This window comes from Harpia harpyja, chromosome 17 (genome assembly GCF_026419915.1).
Source record: "Harpia harpyja isolate bHarHar1 chromosome 17, bHarHar1 primary haplotype, whole genome shotgun sequence".
In the NCBI taxonomy this organism is placed as follows: Eukaryota; Metazoa; Chordata; class Aves; order Accipitriformes; family Accipitridae; genus Harpia; species Harpia harpyja.
In genome coordinates this window covers 24,780,229-24,801,697 of record NC_068956.1, presented here as the reverse complement: position 1 = coordinate 24,801,697, position 21,469 = coordinate 24,780,229, and the positions used below count along the sequence as shown (strand labels likewise).

Here is a 21,469-nt window from a genome sequence, read left to right as displayed (position 1 = left end):
AATGTTTTAGAAAATAATTCAATGTCAAAATATCAATGAAACCTTGTAATCTACTACTCAATTTGGATACACTTTTATAAAAACATATCATGAAACTTTTCTAAAAAATAACTGCTAAATTTAAATAAATTTTATGAGGTACCATATTTAACACTGCTGCAATAGACATGTTCATACTGTTGTAATCTCTCCAAGACTATATATGCAGACTAAAAAAGTGTTTAAATGTTATGATGACCATCTCTGTAGTACAAACAAGAAATAAAATATTATAATGACATTCCTAATTTGAAGTGACCCCTCCAGCAAATGCACACCATGAGTTGTAATAATATTGTTAAACAAAGCTCTGAGGTAATGTACAATCTCTTACCTATGCAGAATAGAAAACTGGCATTCAGTTCTTCGATAAGTATACTTGAGCATGTATGCTGTATGTTGATGCATTTACAGAAATAGTTCATTGTGTCAATGAATGTTGACTAATTATGGCAAACACGGAGAATGGTTCAAATGGAATGCAGAAAGTAAACCACAGGAGCCATTAAGGTCTTTTTAGAAAGTGTTCTTTTTAATGCTTAATTATGTCAGACTCTCAAATTCTAAGCAGGAGAAGGCCATTGGAAGATCTTCATTATAGAAATCAGATGTGAAAGTTAAGTTCTTGTTGGCTTTTGGGGTCTCTTTTAATGATGATACTCTCACCTTTTCTACAAATAAATAGCTAAATTGTCAGACAGCAATTACTTGGATATCCTATGTGCTATTAAGTGCTTATTGTGAAGGTATGTAATTTTGAGCTTTAAAGAAGAGTTAGTTAAAGAATCAGGTAGCTATGCAACACTGATCTAGATTCTGTTCCAGTCAGTACCCAGCTATACCAGGATTATGACTGAGAACATAATCTTAATGTATTCCAGACTACAATACTGCTATTCCATCTTTATTTTCAAAGTCTGAATACAACATACATATATTAATGACCTTAAGCTTAACTGGCTGGGAAGCAGCTGCTGGCTTGAAGTCAGCCAAAGGTATACTGTTATGATTGCTTAAATTTCTTCTAATCATAAAATGAACAGTGTGTAGCTTTCATTCTGTTGTACATAATGCTAATTTACTGACTGGGCACCTAGCCCTGAGAGGTCCATGATGTACTGCTGTGAAGAACCTCTGAAGTGTTTTACCTCAAGAGACTTGTAGGTCTTGTTCTGCCTTGACTTACTTGATTAAATAAAGACCTTACAGTTGGCTAGATTCAGAGTTGAACTTACTGTTACTTCTCAAAAATAGTGTAGTAGTTCATTAAATAAAGTTGGTTCATATGCTTGGCTGACCTAATGCACTACTTAACCTCTACAAGTGATCTAGATTAGCATCAGATTCTCCCTACTTTGCTAATAACTCAGGGGTTGGTTTTTTTTCTATTTGAAGTTTACTCCTGGATGCTATCCCGTGAATGATAGTAAAGCTTCCATGTAGTCCATGTGTGCACTTCAAAACTTAAGCTTCACTGTGTATCTTTTTCACTCATCTTTCCAGTCCTGGGAACTATCCCTCCGCTGAAGGCCAGTCTCTTAGTATATTCTTGGACTACATGCAAATTACAAGTTACATTTAATTGAAGTAACTGCACATTAAAAGACTTGTATGGTATTAGCCAGCGATATAGAATGCTTTTTAAATTGGCAGGTAAATTTCCTTGTAACAATTCCTAGTCAGAGAGAGAAGAAGTAACTATTACTAAACCTGATTCAATGCCTTTATGGTTTTCTTAGTCCCATTCCTAATGTGAGGATTTGTAGCAGCAGAGGATTTCTCAGGTTGATATCCCAGGGAACTACAATAAACAACGTTTTCCAGGTGGTACCAATTTGAACATAAACGAGAGTAGACGTGCAAGAAACAGATTTCAACTTCATGCTTTAATCTCTATCATTGCTATACATCGCAAGTACGTGCCAGTGAAACTCTTCCCCTTCCACTGAATTAATCCTAAAGCTATTATGCTTAGAAATGTCGACAAACTGAGGATGTGAAGCAGGAACCATAGTGAATCCATCATTATCTATCCAACAAGCCCACCAGTAATAAAGGTGCCACATATACAAATGTCCAGAAACAGTATTTCGGGTCTTGAAAGACAGTCCTAATTTGAAACCTGTTTGCTCTTGCTGTGGCTAGAACTTTAGGCTGATTTGACATGGCTTCTACAAATGCTGCCTTACTTAAAGAGCTTTGAGAAAGAAAATAGTTGTTTAAAAATATCAGTATCTTTAAGTTTTTAGTCTTAATGTTATTTTCATTCCTGGTATTGATGACACTGCTTATGACAGAGCAGCAGTGGACTTAAAACCCTAAAAGTGAAAATAAATAAAGCAATGTTTTGAGCATTTATTGTTCATGTTCTTCCTGTGATAGAACATACAGATGATGAAACATTTCCTGTCATAGGTTCTCAGTTCTTTTCTGGAAAATATCAACATCTAATGCCATTTGAGATGCGCTGTGTTATCCAAGACATTGACCTAAGCTTGGCAGAGATAGCATAGCCCTTGTAGGAGATCCAAATCATCATGGACTGGCATCTGGAGGCTGGATGGGATAAGCTATAACATTTCAGGTGGCACTATATGTACACCTATGTTTAGGTAGTTGAATCATGCCCTAGTTTTCTTGCAGAATCGTTCACTCTTTTGTTAATTCTGATCAGCTGAGAGATTTCTGTAAATATAAGCTGACCTGCCCTCCCCTTTTCCCACCCCCTATATTTTTGCCTTGGTTTAGGAAGTATGCATTTTGGGTTGGTTTTGTATTGTCGTGAATGATTCAAGACGTGAAATAAAGACTGGTTTTGAAATTCGACTTCTTTTAAAAACTTTTTTGCAGTATAGCACCAACCAATTAATTTAAAAATCTTCTGTTGTTTTATCTTGTAGAGCTTTTTGATAACTACATGCAGCAGGATGCACATGAGTTCTTAAACTATCTATTAAATACAATTGCGGATATCTTGCAAGAGGAAAGAAAACAAGAGAAACAAAATGGTCGCCTACCTAATGGCAACATCGACAATGAAAATAACAGCCCACCAGACCCAACCTGGGTTCATGAAATCTTTCAGGGAACATTGACTAATGAAACCAGGTGTCTTACGTGTGAAACTGTAAGTCTGTATCTACTTTGTATACTTCATGTTTCAGAACTTCATGTTTCATGATTCATTTATCTCAACAGACTAACATACTAGATTAGTTTCTTTCTTTAGAAATCTTACATTTGTATGAACATTTGGATTTTTTCTTTGAGTTGTAGGAAAAGGCTTTTGGTCAATATTAGGAAAATGCCTAATTGAATTTTTGTCAGTGTGATCATAATCAACTTCAAAATTTAGATTAGAAAATTCTAAATTGATGTATTCCTAAGAGCAAAGAAGCCTGCTACTTGGGGATGTGGAGTTCTCATATAATGTCTTAATAACTTGATGTCATGCTTAGTGATACATTCCATAAATATGTATTCTCAATCCGTTTCCACCAATTTCTAGTTTTTAAATTTAAAGCCATTGAAATCAAGATACTATGGTTGGGGTTTGGCACTGAGACAGTAGACTGGGATTCTCAAAGAACATAACTTAACGTGCAGGAAAAGTAATCCTTTCCTAAATGTCTGTCCACAGGAATTCTTCTAATAGTAGACCCTGAGAAATAAACTCCTTCTTTGAGTAAGCTGTACTAAAATTTCCTTTTAAGAGTAGTTCTACAATAAAAGCAAGCATATATTTCAGAAAAACTCACAATTGAGTTTTACCTGCTTGAGAAAGAGAAAAAGCAGCACATTTGTGAAAATTGCAGCAATTCTGTCATGGTCTATGCCTTAGATATTGTAAAATGCTAAATGACTGTATTTTTTGTATGACTTCATACCTATTTTCCTTAACTTTAATTAGGAATGCACATATTTCAGCATGACATTGGAAAGGAGGAATTAATCAGATTAAATCTGTATATTTCACATGTAATTTTCTCAGTCTTCTAGAAATACCCACCTCTCTTATTTCAAAGAAAATAGCTTCCTAATGTCGTATGTAATATAACTGCAGACTTCACTAGATCATGATACTTCAAGTAATTTAGGTGCTGATTTCTAGCTACCATATTTTCTTTTCTTGTAGATTTTCCCTCCCTAATAACTATTTCATGGCAACTGTCAATTGCTTCTCCTTTAGTTCTAAAACTGTTTTTTTTTTTTCTTCTTGAAACATGAGTTTAGCTTAGTCTCTTAACATGACTGACATCATTACCTTTCCTCACTATGGCATAGTGAATTACCGCTGTCAGGATTTTGATCTAGGTACAGTCCTTAATACAATTTTAAAATGCTGATATGCTCTTTGCCAGCATATTTTATTAGTTATCAGGCCTATCACAATTTTGAGAGTTTTGCTAATATTGCTCAGTTCTATTTTTCTGTTAGCTGTTGCTGAACAGGATATGCCATGTCTGTTTGCCACTGTGTCTCCTTGGCCAGTTGAATTTTAAATTCAGTGTTCTAATACACTTGGTTTAGTATAGTAGGGCCTTTGTTGTCCAAACCCTAACAATCTGGAAACTATTTTATCAGCTTCTGTCTATTCAATGTATCAGCTTGTGCCTAATTGAAACACAGTGACCTGAAAATGGCACTTAGAAACACATTTAGACACATTAAGTAAGTAATATTACTGCGAATAGAGCCTTATTTTCAAATATAGTGAGCGTATATGATTGTTTTAATGTTTATTGGAAGCTGTTGGCTTTTAGAGTCTGTCCGTGTTTAGAAATGCAATGTAAAATGTCAGGAGTACTTCGATACAGCTCATGTAGAAGATTACACAGCAATAGAGGATGAATTAGTGCTCCTTAATGATAAGACAATAACCTTAGAATATTTTTTTATTTAAATTTGAAATTTAATGCATACTTAAATATAAAGCATAATATATCTTTGCTCTAAGTGAGAATTATCATCTTCGAACTGGCCAAACCTACTCAAAATTCCTAAAATCAGCATGGCAAGATTTTATTCTAATTTCAATTGTCCTGATTATAGAAAAGAGCTTCTTTCCAGGACACACGATCTCATTAGCCCATCTTTAACATAAAAAATGAACTGACTAAAGATTTATCCTCAGTTTAAGTATGGACAGTGGAATATAAGGAACATAGATATGATTCTTTAACAAAGATTTGTGTCATGGGTCAAGCCATGTGATAAAATAAATAAGTTACAAAACAGATTATAAGTCATCTTTCCATGCTTTTAATGTGATTTCTTGTTACCATGCTTTCCCCCTTCCTTGATAGAGGCAGTATGATGAAAGTAAATATTACAGATTTTTGTGGCTAATTGATAAAAATGATCTAGAAGTTCATTGGTTTTACAGATATCTCTCTCAATTTAAGGAAAGAATAACAGTAAACCAGAAAGTAATGTAACTGAATTCATTAAGATAAAATTTGAAACGGCTAACTGTGGGCAGTACTTCTACAGGGAAAAAGAGGAAATTGTCTTGGTTCAAAAGCACCAAACATATCGATAATGTTTTCCTCCAGCTGATAGTCTTGCTCTTGTGTTCAAGTGACTCTACAAGGCATAAAATTCTTTGGCTCAATTCTACTTTGGACTGAGAGAAGACAATAAGGAAAATCTCAGTTGTCTCTCTTACAGGAGTACTATAGAAGCCTTAACTATGCCCTACTTTTTTTTCTTTCTTTTTTCTCTCTTTTCTTAAACCAAGATAAATCTTACCCTTTGTTTCAGCTTCATTTAAAAATAGTTTCTGTCTTAGCACACATGGGAGCCTACAGTTGCAAAAGCTCTTTTGTCAGTGAGCTGATTCACATTGCTAGTGAAATTCCAAACTGAAAGAAATACAGATTCCATGAGTGTTAGCCTTCTGAGTTTTCTGTTCTGGGTGGCATTGGTTGTCAGAGTACAGCTGAGCTGTTGGAGTGCAGATTGCCCTTGATGTGAGAACAACGTACCTTTAGCCAAAATAGTGGAACACTCAAATTCTTCACTGTTACTCGGATGCTCGTATGAGGAGCGCTCAGATGGCTTTTTGAACACATCAGGGCTTGATTCTTCAAGTGATGAGGTTTTCTGACTGTGTCAATCTTTTTTTCATTCTATAGATGATTGAAATATATAGCATTGGCAATTTCTCTCTAAGAAATTCAGTGATGTTTATTTGAAATGGAACCTCTACAGAAGAAGGGGGGGCCTGGTTGGAGTAGAGGGTGACTTTTTTATAATTTTTCTTTTTTAATTAAAAATGTATGAGTTAATGTTGGAAAAAAAGGTACTGTTCAAATAATAATGTTCAAAAAATCTTAAAAATTAAGAGTAGCAATTTCTAAATTACCAACATAGATGGAAAAAAATCCACTTTGCCTATTCTTTCAGTAAAGCATTTAATGGTTCCTCATGATCCTAAGCGCTAACCTGAGAGCAGTTGTTTAAGGTGGTATTATCAGTATTATCACTAAGGATGGAGGAATTCCTTTTGCGAACTTCTGGTTTCGGTACCAATCTCCTTTTTACCCAAGTACAACACATGCCTTTCCTCTTCTCCATCTCCTCCCTGCTCTTACAGCTTCTGTGTGGGATAAAGCTGCCTATGAAATCTATACTGTTTCATGGAATTTTCTCTGAATCAGACCAATAGAGGAAGAATTACCTAATTGCATGTCTGAATAACACTGATCACATGACTCCTTAAATCCAGCTGTCCTAGCTGAAAAGCACAGCAGAGTATTTTCTAGAACTGATTTTTTTTTTCTGAGCCATTCTTAATCCCTAGGCTAAGATGTTTTCCACCAGAGTTCTTAGCGTTACAAACTCAAGTTCAGTAATTTCAAAAGTGGTCTACAATGGGATATTTTGAAGAATTGTCCGCACACTTAAACCGTAGTACATCCCTGAAGACAGGAAGTGTGCAGCACACTGAAGATGCAGGTGGCGCTTTTTTTGCCCCCCACTCTAGAAACATCTTGGAAGTTTTCCATGTATGTACTGTGATCCCTTTAAAAGTACAAACATTACACTTCAGCATCTAAGTGATGTAGCAGATGTGACATTTTTTGTACATGTTCACTTACTCTTGGAAAGATTAGCTACAGAAGACTGGGAGGAATCCTTGCCCAGTCCTCTCACAGATATTAACAGAAGCTTTTAACTTAATTTCAGAAGTTTGGGGATTTGCCTAATGGTATTAATCCTCAAAAATAGTTGTCTTGACCACCTGTATTTTTCTTTTTGTTCTCCATGTGTGCTGCCCTGAGGACCTGTGTGTTTCTCATCTCTCAATAATCAGAGAACAACTTTCCAAATCTATTTTTATTCTGAGTTGAAAAGGGAACATAATTCTCCTATCTTTTAAAGATCGACTTCCATTAGTTCTCTGGTAGCTGTTTAACTTTTCCTGCTTTCAATCAAGAAACTGCAGCCAGGCAAATTTTCTAAAAGCATTTACCTTTGTACCTAGGAGTCATAAAAGGCAGAGGACATTCTCATCAGTGGCATTGAGTGTCTCTAGATACAGAGGGGAAACACTAGCAGACAAAAGTTAAGGTTGCAGATTGCTATTTCCTAAACCTTTTAATAATATAGTTGATTTTCAAGGCAGCTGTGGATTTTGTCCATCACCATTTTTCAGGATTTGTGGTGGAATTTATTCTCTGCTGCTAGGAATTTCTTTTTTACTGTAATTGTTATTCTTGCATTTTTGTAAGAAATGGCTATGCACTATCAGACCAAGTCCCAAGCTCTCATTTACCAACAAATTTGCTATCTGCTGCTCATTTAAGAGTATGAATCTAGCCAGGAAGAGGCTTCAAAATATTTGTGCTGTTTATTAGGGACACTATGATAGGCAAATACATAACTTTGTTGGAGGGAATCATAGGGGAAGAACAGACGTGAGAGCACTAAATAGAATCCCAGTGATTATATTCTTTTGAAAAGAGTGAGGTGTACAAGGAACTTGGCGTTAATATTGTTGAGCTGAAATCGCAGCATAATGACAACTGGCATTATATTATCCCCACAGGCACATATACACTTCCCTCTTCCTGAACAAAATCAGAAACAGAGTTCTAGCAAATCTCTGAAATAGAAAGGCCACTTGTAACAATTTTTAAAAGGCTGTTAAAAGGTAAAAGATGCATTCTGTCAATAGAAAATGGTACAGAAAACCAGAAGTAAATTAGTATAACTTGTTTTAAATATAATCTATTGGTTCTTTTTTCATGCAGATAAGCAGCAAAGATGAAGACTTCTTAGACCTTTCAGTTGATGTGGAGCAGAATACTTCAATCACTCATTGTTTAAGGTAGACGCAAAGATATGAATTTTCATAATTTGCCTTTTATTTGTTACCTAGAAAGCAGGAAGTAAAATTAAAAGCTCACAAGCTTAGCAAATTCTAGCTTATGTAGACTTAAGAGTATAAAATTATGTTTATATTGTAACGTTTATAAGTGTATTTCAGATAAGACACTAGTATCTACAGCATTTCTTTTTTTTTTTTATTCAGGGGTTTCAGCAATACAGAAACTCTGTGCAGTGAATACAAATATTACTGTGAAGAATGTCGCAGTAAGCAAGAAGCACATAAAAGGTACATCAGACGTAGGGAGGGAAAAAAATAGCCCATGCATTTCATGAAAATACTTTTATTTCCTTGTGTGTATGTTTGAGGCAAGGGGAAGACGTTCTTTTTCCCTTAATTTTTCTCACTCTTCTTCCATTTAAGAGTAATTTGGTTGCATTCTTCTTGCTTGAATTCAATGAACCTACTTCCATGAGTAATAAGAATCCATGTAAAGCATTTTGGGACTCCTTTGATCAGTATTTGTTTACAAATGAGAAAAAGAATGGTCTTAAGACCAAAAATAAGTTAAAAAGACAAGTTAAAACAAACTGCCAGTGACTAATCAAAGATTATGGGTAATGATGAAAAGTCACTGATTTCATGTGACTTTTTAAACTTTGTTTTGTCTTGGTAATAAAATAATTTTTCCAATTGCTGTAAGAATCGGTTTGATAGCACTTTTTTTCTGATTCAGTTGGAATGAGGCTTATAACTTTAACTGAGTTTCTGGTTTCTTAAAAGTGCTCAGTAAGTTATGCTAAACTGCTTGACAGTGCTCCTGAAAAGCATCAGAAGCTCTGTGGAAGCCTGAAATTCATTATGTTTAAAAACAATTCTTGTCTGCCTAATAATTCTTCTAGTCTTGTTTACACCTTTGAAAAACCTCTGATTTTGGGTACTGTGTGGTATTTATGATCTGAGAAAGTATTTGGTTGAAGGGGTGGGAACACTGACATGCTCTGCTCTGCTGGTTATACCACTGATTCTGGTTATTTGGTTTACCATAGATTCAGCACATGGCTTTTGGCATATCTCATCTGCAAAGTCTGCCTTCACACATTGCCTAAGCTTACTAATTGGTGTGTATTAGAAGGTTGTGAAGTCAAGTCTGTCCTGTTGTTTTCTGTTGCCTTAGCTCTTTTTCTGTGTGGGAGGTAACGTGATCCCTGACCAACATAAGTTGTGCTGACATAAACCTGTACTGTAGGCACTGCCATATTGGCAAAACACAGCTTTTATTGTTTATATTTTGCTTTTCATGTGTGGCTTAAGTTCAATTTCACTACAGTCATAATTCTCTTCTATTTCTGTAACACGGAGCTTATCTGTGATAGTGTCTACTCAACTAGCAAAGGTGGTGTACTGAATTTCTTCACCACTGAAGGAGCTCCAATTATCAAACACAGTTGCATTATAAGAAAAGGACGTCATTTTGAAAAAAGAAAGAGAGTAGAAATTATGTCCATATCTCAGTAATATAATAAAAATGTAAGTCTCCCTAAAAATAGTTGCTTCTGTCATCTTTCTGCCCTCCTGCTTTTTTCATTTCCCAGTTCCCTTGCGGGCCATGGAGAAAATTTGAGTCTAGCAGGGTTACCTACAGGTTACTATCAATCTAAGTTTAATGAGAAAAAGGGAAGGAAGGTGAGTTTTCAAGGATTTTGTCCCCAGCCCCCTACCTTTTGAAAAAGGATTGTCTTTTACAAACATATTTCCTGACATTCTGAAAATACGGTCTTAGTATACATGTCTGAAACCTGGGCTATATGAGTTACCTTTTGGGGCTGAAGGCAGTTTGAAAAATTCAGCACAGTGGTGATTTAAGGCAGTTAGCTGTGCCAGGAAGCAGAGCACTCTGGCTTGGTTGCTCTGTTAGTATGGGCAAATTTATCGCCCAGAGAGTGGAAGTCTGTTTGCTGCTAGGTCGGCTGTGGTTGACTGATGAGGACTTGTAGGCACTGATGCGAGATCTCAATACCTCAGACTAGCAAAAGGGCCCAGTGAGCCCTCAGTAAAACTAGATTATCACTTTCTGGCTTTGACTGCCATAAAATAATGCTGCAACATTTATACGAAATTATTGTGCTAGAGCACAGCATTATCTTGTTTGGGTAGCATGAGGTAAGGTGAGTAAGAGTGGGCTGTTTGTATCCCTTGGCAATGTTAAATTAATGGCTTGATACAAAAACTTGGAGTAATACATATGTAACAAAGTGATGTAACAAAGCTTATTTTAAAAAGCTAGTTTGACTTGGCCGGTTTACTGAGAACTTCAACTGGAACAGGATCTCTGGAACAACTTTGTTGCAATACCTCCGCTGTATACCAAGTGGGATCTAGGTTTTGCTTTTGAGAACTTGGGAAAGCTATGGGTAGGTATGTTTAAAAATTGAATTCTGTGCCAAGCGGTCATTATGTCTAAATTATTATGTGGGTTCATCATGGCTGTTATTATTATTATTATATATTATTATATATTATAGCTTATTATTTTAAATACACTTGCAATTCTCTCAATTGTTAAAATCCACCTTTAGTTTAGCAACACAGGACATACTTGTTAAACAGCTGATTAATTGAGCTTCTTTTAATGCTTGCAAAATTTTTTAAAGATTTCAGTAAGACAGGATTCCTGTTTGTTGATATCAACTGAATGTTTTGGATGGATATTGGGAATACTGTTGGGTATTTTTGTTTGTTTGGTTTTTTCAGGATGAAAGTAAAAAAGCTGCCTATGATTCTAGCTCTCCATTTGAAGAGATTTAAATACATGGATCAGCTGCATCGATACACAAAACTCTCTTATAGAGTAGTTTTTCCTTTAGAGCTTCGTTTATTTAACACCTCAGGAGATGCCACCAATCCTGACAGAATGTATGACCTTGTTGCTGTGGTAGTTCATTGTGGAAGGTAATTATTTTACACAAGGGATTTTTGTATAAGAATAACTATGTTTAAAAAACAAAACAAAGCACCCGGTATCACATAATTTAATAGTATTTAAAGACCTCTTAAAAAAAAAGTTTCTTAGAAAAGAAAGCATTGTGGGGAGATGCTACCAATGACAGAACATATGGCTTTGTTGTTGTGATAGTTCATTGTGAAAAGTGGTAACAGTGTATTTCACATCACAGATCTTTGTATGAACTTAACTATGTTTTAAAAAAAACCCATAGAACATGCAATATCGTATAACTCTAATAACATTTAAAGATAATTTTTTAAAAAAAAGTTTATTGGGAAGGAAAGCATTATAGAACAGATTCCTTTATAAAGCATTTCCTTTACTGTGGGTTGTTGGGTTTTTTTTAAGGCTTGAGAAACATTTTCTGAAATATATCCATATATTATGAGTTTTGTTGATTACTTTGTTTCCTTGCTTTCAAAATATGACTGTTAGATTTGTATTTGATTTTGCTATACTCAACAAATGTTCTTGTGGCTTCAAAATCAGGGCTGCTCTACAAACTGCTTATTGAGTAGAGAAAAGCCCCGAAGTTGAAAATGACGATTTAACATCTAGAATCAGAGAAAAATTTACATTGTGAGGTCAACTACTTGAAGCTCAAAGCAGGGCTAACTTTGACATTAGGTTACGCTGGGCTCAGTTTCATGACTAGGAATGCTGATTTCACTGCCTTTTGGGGCAATTTGTTCCAGTCCATCAATGTTCTCACAGTGATTTTCCCCCTGCCATATCTGGTCAGAATTTCTCTTGCTTCAGTTTGCGACCACTACCTCTTGTCCTTTCACTGTGCATTTCTGAGGAGAGCCTGGCTCTTATTTCTTTATAACTCTTCCTTTTTGGGTAGTGGAAGACAGCAGTTGGATTCCTCATTTAGTCTTCTCCAGGCTGAGTAAAGCCAGCTCCCTCAGCCTCTCTTCACCTATCTAGTCCTGTAGCCCTCTGACAAATGTAGTGGCCTGCCACTGGACTTCCTCCAGTTTCAGTCTCTCACTTAAACCAACAAGGTCATGTCTGGAATCCCATGTCCAGTTCTGGGTCCCAGAATGCAGAGTGGTGGGGATTATCATGTCACTGCTGACTCTACTCTTACAGTACAGCCCTGTGTACTCTCAGCCCTGTCACCAAAATGACACACTGCTGGCTAACAGCTCATCTTGGTGACCTCCTGGGCCCACCTAGCCAGCTGATTTGCAGCTGGTGCTGTTGGATGGAGTTAGTCTGGCACAAGAATTTTCATCTGTACTTGTTAAACTTTATGAGGTTCTTACCAGCCCATTCTTCCAACTTTTTGATGTCCCTCAAAATGGCAGACCTGCCCTCTACTTGCCAGTTACTGCCCTTTGTTCCACCCATGCCCCCATTCCTCCCCAGGCAGACCTAGGATTACAGTAGAGTTAAGGTGACTAGATCTTAAGTTGGCCAGGACAGTTTTGGAAAATAATCCTTTGTGTCATATGAAAATATGTCTGGGACACTCTTGTTCTGAGTTTTAAGCAAAATCCATTCTGTCCATTTCTGACCATTCTGACGAATTCTGACCATTTCTGTCTCCCTCATTCAAGCTGCAGTCTTAGGAACTTGCCCATTCTCAGAGCCATAGCAGGAGGTGAACCCTGTTTTCATTGAGTTACATGATTTGGTACACAGATATGTCCCTCATAGATGGCAACCTTCCCTCCCTGATGTAGACATAAAAATCGTACGAGTGCTGTTAGGCAGTTAAGGCAGTTCCAGAACTGCTTTAACTAGTTGCCCACTTTCAGTTGTAAGGTTCAGCTATTTCAGAAAGTGTGTTAGTTCCTTATGTGAAATCTGATTAGAAATAGGACACTTTTAAAGTTTTGGGGTTTTCTCTGTCGTAGTTGTGGAGAAATTTCTTGTCTGCCATAAACTGAAGAGCTGTGCATTATAACAGTTTTAGTTTAATTCGGAGCCCTTCTCATTGCTGTGAGGACTCTTGAGACTTCTAAACTGTCAGTTTAATTCAGTTTTTGTTTACAGTGGACCAGATAAAGAGATTTCTGACTGAGACTGTAGATGAACAGCAGTCTACAGCTTTTTCTTTCTGAACATCAGAAATAGTTTGGGATCTGTTTTGTCCCTATGAAACATCAGAATGTTTTCTTGATTTCACTTCTCTGTGTCTCTTTTTTTTTTTTTTTTTAATTTAATTTATATTTTCAATGCCTGTTCTGCTTATTCCTCATTTGAAATTATAATCCTTTTTTTAGCACAATATTAAATGTAGAGATAAGTAAGACCTTATTATGAAGATGGTATAAGTGGAGGGGAAAAAAGAAAAGAAACATCCCAACAGAAACTGTAGTGGTAGCCATTTTAATTACCATTAAGTATTGCCTTTCTACAAGAAAAAAAACATTTAATGAAATACATTTATACATACATGTGTGTTGTTTTCTGTGTTCTTTTCTAATTTTGTTTTACAGTGGCCCTAACAGAGGACATTATATTGCAATAGTGAAGAGTCATGATTTTTGGTTGCTTTTTGATGATGATATTGTTGAGGTAAGCTTTGTGTTACCCTGGACTTTTTTCTCATACTGACCAGAGCGCACGCACCCCCCTTGTGTATATGATTATCTAAGTAAAGTTAAGTAAAAGGACTGCTATGCTAATGAAAAGAGTGTTCAACCCCAGTCTAAATGAACAATAACTATGAGTGCAGAGCTATGCCTTACAATTTGATTGTACAATACTTTGAATTGCATTTTGGTTTTTATACTTATTAAAAGAAGCTTCTTTGTTTATGATCACTGTCTTTCACCTTTGTTTAATAAGCTATTCCTGTGGCCAGAAGACAGGGGAAATAAAGATACAGATAAATTGGTTTTACTGCAATTCTTTTCTGAGGGCAATTTTTTGGAGCAAGCCATTTGTTCATATATTCTAGGAGCTTATGATTTGATGGAATGGATCAGTCTGGTAGCCTGTTTTATTGAGTATCCTGGATTGTTTCAGGCAAAGGTGTAACAAATATAAAAATAGGCAAAAACTTCAGATTTTTTGAGATTTCACCCTAAAATTTAAAAGTTAATGCCTGAAACGGGAGTCTTTTGCTTCTGGTGGTGTTCTTGCCAATATTAGCCATGCTTCCAGGAATTATTAAAAAAGATTTCTAACTAATTTCTTGGAAAAGCAGTATTCCCTTTACCAGTTTTGACTTTGTCATCTTTCTGTTTCATTAGTTATCTTTTATTCTTTATTGAGAGAAAAAGCAGAAACTGCTGGTGTCCCTATATTATATCATCTCAGTTTTTTTGCTTGTTCTGTCATCTTCCTTTTTTCCCCTTGTCTATGCTTATGCATGAACAGAAGTATGATTGTGCTGTCCAAGTCCTTTTCCTGACTTTATTTGAATTAATTAAATCTATAAAATGAGTAGTTTACATTTTCCTTATAATACACAAGAACTGCATAATTAAAAAGAAGAAAAATGAGTGAGAGAAGTATTGGACTTACATTGTTAATAGGCAGGATGAGTCAAGGGTATTGAAGAGTTCTCTCCAAGACACAGTATGGGTGGGTTTTCACACAGGAAATGACAAACATGGAAATATACAGAGCTATTGGGAAAGTAAAAGGATTGCCTCTGTGTCTTATCAAGATATACAGTAAATTGAAATGTCTTGATAGGGTCAAAGTTCACTTTCCTCCAGGGAAAACAGAGAGAGCAGTAGTAGATCTCTCATAATTTCACAAACATCAGGAACAATCTCTCCAGTTACAAAGCAGTAACACCTGGCAGTAATGTATTTTTTTTTCCCTTAGCCCTTCTAAAGAGGAAGAAAAGAATCTTTTTGTTCGTAAGTCTAAAATGTTGACATTTAGGCCCATGGTTTTTGTTCGTAAGTCTAAAATGTTGACATTTAGGCCCATGGTTCATCAAGTTGGAATGGCTCACTCCTTTCTGAGAGAGGTTTTATTCCAAATGATGGGAATGAGATTAAATAAAATCTGCCTAAGTGAAGGAAAGTTTATCTTTCCACCTTTTTGTTGTTTGTAGCCTAATAGCCTTTGATTTAAAATGTGGCAAGAGAGCTTGCTTTCAGTTTCACTTTCTTTTGTAGCCAAAGAGGATACAACGAAAACCAGACAATACTCTTTTCACCTTCTCAACAGAAGTTTTGCATCTTTCCCCCAAAGTCTTGGTTATAGGAGGCTTTCTAAGCTAACAGGATCACAAGCAAACATTCTGTGTGAAAAACATAGAAAAAGTTAACCTTCATTCTCTGCCTTCTCCTTATTCTCCTCTGCACTTGATTGACTTATGCTGCTTAGAGTTAGAAATGGTAATTTGTACTTACATTCTTCATATTGATATAAAGTCTCAATGGGATATCGTTGTCTTTAAAACTTTCCTGTGTGGAACCTGCACAAGCAATGCACGTAGGGTTGCACTCGTAGTAGGTTTGCTTAATACTTAAAAATTTTCATATAAAATATATATAGCCACTACCCTCTGTACAGTTGATGGCAAAGGGGAAACCAAAACATAAGAAGTTTAGGAATTATTTGGATTTTATTACTTTATGTAATTATGTTAAAGTTATTTTTGTTTGACAGTAGTTTTAGAGTGGAACTTATTGTCATGTATATGTTATGCAAGATATTCTTACTTTAAATTTTTGGGTTTTTACATGCAGAAAATTGATGCACAAGCTATTGAAGAATTCTACGGGTTGACATCAGATATCTCAAAGAACTCTGAGTCTGGTTACATCCTCTTCTATCAGTCTCGGGATTGAGGGGGAACTGTAGTGAAGAGAGATTTTTATGTCTCACATCTTCCCTATCTTGGAATGGAGCAAGCACTGAAAAAAAAGAAAGCAGGGAGCTCCAGGGGCAGTAGCACAGTTTGCACACAACTAAGCAAAGAGTTTGGGATTCTTAAAACCTTTGTATAATTTTCATTTTATTTGCTCAGGTATCATGCTGACTACACATCTCCACTGCATCCCATAAGCAAAAAGAGATACCAGCCACTCTTGCAGGAGCTTTCCGTTAGGTAATACTATCTCTGTGGTCCTAATTCAAAGCCCATTAAGGTCACTGGAGAACCTTTCATGGACTTCAGTGGAATTTGAATCACATTCTAACTGCACTGCCAGATTGGTGCAATAGAAGCATTAGAAATCTGTATTTTTTACAGACTTTGTGTATAAAAGATAAAGGACTCTTTGTGAACTTAGATTCCTGTGCGTAAGTTTAGAAGAATGAGGTTGGGAGGGTTAAGATGTAAGCAAGAAGATATAACTGGGCCCAACACAATTGCCTTCTTGATGGTAGTAGTTTAACTGAAGATATGAACTGGTGTCAGGGAGGCAAGTATGTTTTGCTTCTCTGAAGAAGCTTACGTTATTTATAATGTATGATCGGGAACAATCAGTCAAGATTATGGCTTTTAATCTCCGTATGGGGAAAGATTTGGTTTGTAATAGTTTATTTTTATTTATAAATTATTGTAACTTAGGATCTTGTGTATTGTCCTTTATTCTAACAAGTATTGGAAATTTTATATATCAATTTGAATTAAAACTAATTATGTTTAAATGTTAAAGAAGAGCCAATATAAATTCTAAAAACAATGACTACAATATCTGTAAAAAATTAATAACACAGAAGCGAGATTTCCTTCTGGAGGAACTGGTATCTAAGTGAGGTACTTTATTTAATTAAATTAGAATGTCCTCTTTCCATTAATGGGTGAAAAAAAGTGATCAAATGATTACATAGAAGACTTTAAGAACACATATCGTAAGAAAATGATGGTGCAGTGGTGGTATACTGGTCTTTATAGTTCTTTAGTAATTTGTTAATGGTTCATATTCTAGGAAAATTAGAATGATTTGGATCAAAGTACACCATTTAAAGAATATTATTCCCTCTCCTAAAAATGCATCCACTTCTGTTCCCAATGGCGTGGGTGACTATCTCAAAGCCTACTCAATGTCTCAAGTATAAATTACATCTGAGTAATAATAAGAAATAGGCTTGGAATTTCATGAGACTGAAGATACCACATTCCTTTAAAAGTAATAATACTTAAGTCCTGCAGAGTGAAAATTTCTGAAACTAGGCAGTTTACCTTGCTTTAGGTTTATGAAACAGCATTAAGAATTAAATCCTGACAAAACACCTGATCTGTAAGAAATGTGAACTATTGTGATTTGACATTCTTCCACTAACCAGTACGTTGTCTGACAGTAGCTGAATGTAATTTCTGGAAAGTCATGGGATGTGCATTCCAGATTATGGCAATCAGGTCTTGGATGTCCTTGTCACTCTTCAGCTAGTGATTTTTACATTGTTGTAATTTTCTAAGGTTATTTTATTGATACTGTTACAACTTTTAAAAAGAATGTCTCCTGTCTGCTGCTATAACTGACTATTTACTTACCTGTATCTTTTAGCTCAGGAAATGACTTCACCTATTCACTCAGTTGAACAAATCTTTAACAGGGTCACTAAATAAATTGGGCTATTTAGCAACTGTCATACTGTAACAAATTGCTTTTGTAAAATGCAAAGTTTCTAAAACCTTGGTTTGGCTAGAATTCTTTTATAGAAAATTGTGTATCATGATTAAACTACCAGCATTGTGAAGTAAAGCTTAAATATTGTGTGAGATGCAGAAAATATGATTGGATTTTTCTTAAAGGATTCAAATAATTTAAAAACTTTTCAGCTTTCGGTGGGAAAAAGGTTAAGGGTTGAATCAGTGGGGTAATTGTGCATGTTAGAAGGATGAAGTCCTTTGCATACTAAAGGTACAGTATTGTAAAAGAACTGTCGCATTACTTTTTGCTAATTGAAAATGTTCGGGGGTTGTTTTTTTTCTTTTTTTTACTTTTTTTTTTTTTTTGTGTGTGTGTGTGTAGTTAAAAGCTGGGGCTAGTTACTAAATATTTTATACCCTAACAAAATTTAAAACATTTTTGTTGTTTCACTGGTTTTACTCCTGCTATGTATTTTTATAAGATACTGACTTTTATTTTGTATAGGGTTTTTGAGATAGTATTCCAAATTCTATATTTCATTTTTCTTTTAGTGCAGCTGAAATAATTGTAAGTTCCTAATTAAACTGATATCAGAAACTGCAACTTAAAAAAAAATGAAAAGAGGCAGGGAAGTACAAAATATAACTGATCAGTATGTAAAACATTATAGGATTTTTTCTTGGCTGTAATACAGTGGGGAGTGTGGGAAAGTCGTCAGTTGTTGTAAATGGTGGAAATTATTTGCTGTGTAACTATGTAAATGTTAATTGGGACTACAGTCCCTTATTTTGTATATTGGAGCAAAAAACTTCTATTAAATAAAGTATGTTCTCTAAAGGTAAGTACTGTATCTTTTGTGGAGCCCGAATGGTCAGTCAGCTGCCTTTTGTGCTTTTCAGTGTTTTCAAACCTAAAAAGTATCTGGAATTTGCTGTATTAAGCTAAGTGCCCTGAGCCGTGGAGGGAGAAGTGTGTTTAAATACACTGCATTATATATCTTTCTAGATGTGTTGTTATGAAAATAGTTTGGTGGCAGCCATGTTTTTGGTGGTCTACTTCTCTAGAATTAGTTTTTAAGTAAGTTGTTGGTTTCTGAGGTAGAGGAGAAGGGAGTGTTTTGAAATACTGTTTTTTCTTGACTTCCATTTCCTAAAAAAAATCTGTACCTTGCTATAAAATATGCATCTGAGTTACCTGAGGTATGTCTTGGATCACCACCTTGTGGGAGGGAAAACAGAAGGAAAGAAAAATAGGAGTGTTTACAGGACTAACAAACGAGAGAGACTGACTGAGGAACGAGAGTCCAGCATCAGAAAGAAAAGATGCAGCTGGTTACAATTTCCATGTATGATTTGATATCAAGTCATTCTTCACTTGGAGCATACGCTACTGTTTGTAATGAATATATGTACTTACGGTTTTACAAACGGTTCCTACCCTGCCGTATTTGTGGTTGTGATGACCACATGCATAGCCTTTCATTGCATGGGAATGGTGGGGTTTAGGTGTTCAGGTACTTGTATGAATGGTTAAATTGAATTGTGTTTTCAGAAGTTAGTCATAAATCAGATTGCATATCTTTAGGTGACATTCAGGTGTTAGCACATAGGGATTTGATGCCGCTTCAGATCTTCTGCCATACCCTTCGACGTCTGCGTAGGACTGGCAGGTATAACACAAGATCCACACAAGATCTACGTCCTTCTGGAGCGGCAGCTTGAAGCCAGACAGGACATCCTGGCTTGTTCCCCGTGTCTCTGTCTCGGTGTTTCCACAAGCATTATTGCATATGCACTGTTTGGATCACATACAGATGAAAGTCTGTATTGCTTAGTTACTTTTTTTGTAGTGATGTTTGTAAAGTTTAAAACCTGAAGTATCTGAGGCCTCTAGTTACTTTCATAATTCCCTTATTAAAATTAAAGGAACCTTATCTTGTGCTATTTGGTCCGGTCTCTCAGCTGTAGGTTTAAGATGATCATGTATAGTCTTATTATTAAGCTCATCATTGTAACTAACACAAATTTTGCTAATCGAAATCTTCAGTCTTCGTTTACCAGAACTTACTTAGCTGTGTTTCTTCTTACCTTTTTCTACAGAGATTTCCAATTGCTGTTACCAGAAAGATCTTAACTGTGTACAGTTAATGTCGGAAACAGATCCTCATAACTTTCCTCATAACTTTTTTCAGAACTGTTCATTCAAAATTAGTAGTTGTCCCTTAGCATACTATACGTCCACAACATGGATTATTAAAAAAAACCAGGGATGAATTCTCTTACACATAAAGCTTTGTCTACTTACACACATGAAGAGGTGATGTCTTTTCTTCTGTTTAACTGCTGACTTTGTTCAATGACAGAATTCAGCTTGGGCAGAAAGACTGAGAGTGGGGACTTTTAGAAAGTGTTGAAAATGCATCAACAACTAAGGAGCCAAAAAGGGTTGGGTGGTGGTTGGTTTGTTTGGGGTTGGTTTGTTGGTTTGGGTTGGGGTTTTTTTCCCTTATTTAAGTTGCCTGAGAGCAGTTATTTGAAACTGTATTCACAGATTAAACCAGCAGTACATGTATCTCTTCAGTTACCTTTATCTGTAAGAGGAGAAAACTTCCTTTCAGTACATGTTAATAATCTGTGGCCTGCAGTGTTATATTGCAGATGCTTTTGTGACTTTTTTCTAAAAGTTTAAATAATCCAGATATGGTTTGTTTGCTTTCAAAGAGTGGCTTTACAGTGTAAGCTGTCTGCTTCCCCCCGCCCCCACATTTGTCTGGATTGATCTTAAGTTTGTGTGTCTTAGAAACTCAGTCTTTGTTTTCCCTCATGATAATGCAATATGCACATTTTGTTTTCTCTCTTGTAAGGCTTCAGAGTCCTCTGACCTCTCACAGCATAATGTGAGATATATAATACATTAGTCTCAACATGCAAGCCTCCAAGTACTCAATTATTACTGAAATTAATATTTTACATAATCTGTATTCAAGGGTTGTTCATCACTTTGCAGCAGTTTTGCTACTGATTGATTGTCATGAATGAACTATGCAAGTCAACTACTGTGCAAAGAAACACAGGTCTCATCTTTTAAATACAGAGATCTCTGGAATCTATTTTTTCCAGTTTTAACGATAGAGTGTAGTGAGGCAGAAGTAAACTTTCTTTGCTCTGTATTCAAAATTGTCTGCCTCTTACCTTTTTTTTTTTTTTTTTTTGAGTGAGTTAATTTTTAGGCTAAACCTAAGAATCTGCTATTATAGTTGATGAATCCCTTTGGGGGAACTTGTGCAAGAATGGATATATAAGGAGGAGTGTTTGCAGACATCACCAGTTTTAATATGACCTGAGTAATATCTTCCAGTTTCTTCCCCAAAGTACAAATAAATTATATTTTCTCTTTCCCTCTAATGGCTTGTGATTGCTGCCTGCATAAGAGATTGTAAGGGCTCAGAAAAGGGCAAGGTACTTTCTACATAGCTCTTTGTACAGACCTCTTGTTGGCAGCATTAGGAAGCTTTAATTACAGAAGGATCATCAGTCGTGTCCTTGATCTGCATTCCGCAGGTTATGT

General features: G+C 35.7%; 1 protein-coding gene across 1 annotated transcript in view; it reads left to right on the top strand.

Annotated features, from left to right (window-relative positions):
* Window positions 1-18,744, top strand: part of USP12 (ubiquitin specific peptidase 12) — a 38,018-nt gene extending 19,274 nt beyond the window's left edge. The window contains exons 4-9 of the mRNA XM_052812665.1: window positions 2,940-3,166; window positions 8,298-8,374; window positions 8,579-8,662; window positions 11,129-11,326; window positions 13,832-13,910; window positions 16,049-18,744. Of these exons, the coding sequence (XP_052668625.1) occupies window positions 2,940-3,166; window positions 8,298-8,374; window positions 8,579-8,662; window positions 11,129-11,326; window positions 13,832-13,910; window positions 16,049-16,150 (767 nt within the window). The 3' untranslated portion in view covers window positions 16,151-18,744. The remainder of the gene's footprint in view (window positions 1-2,939; window positions 3,167-8,297; window positions 8,375-8,578; window positions 8,663-11,128; window positions 11,327-13,831; window positions 13,911-16,048) is intronic.
* Window positions 18,745-21,469: the final 2,725 nt, after the last annotated feature.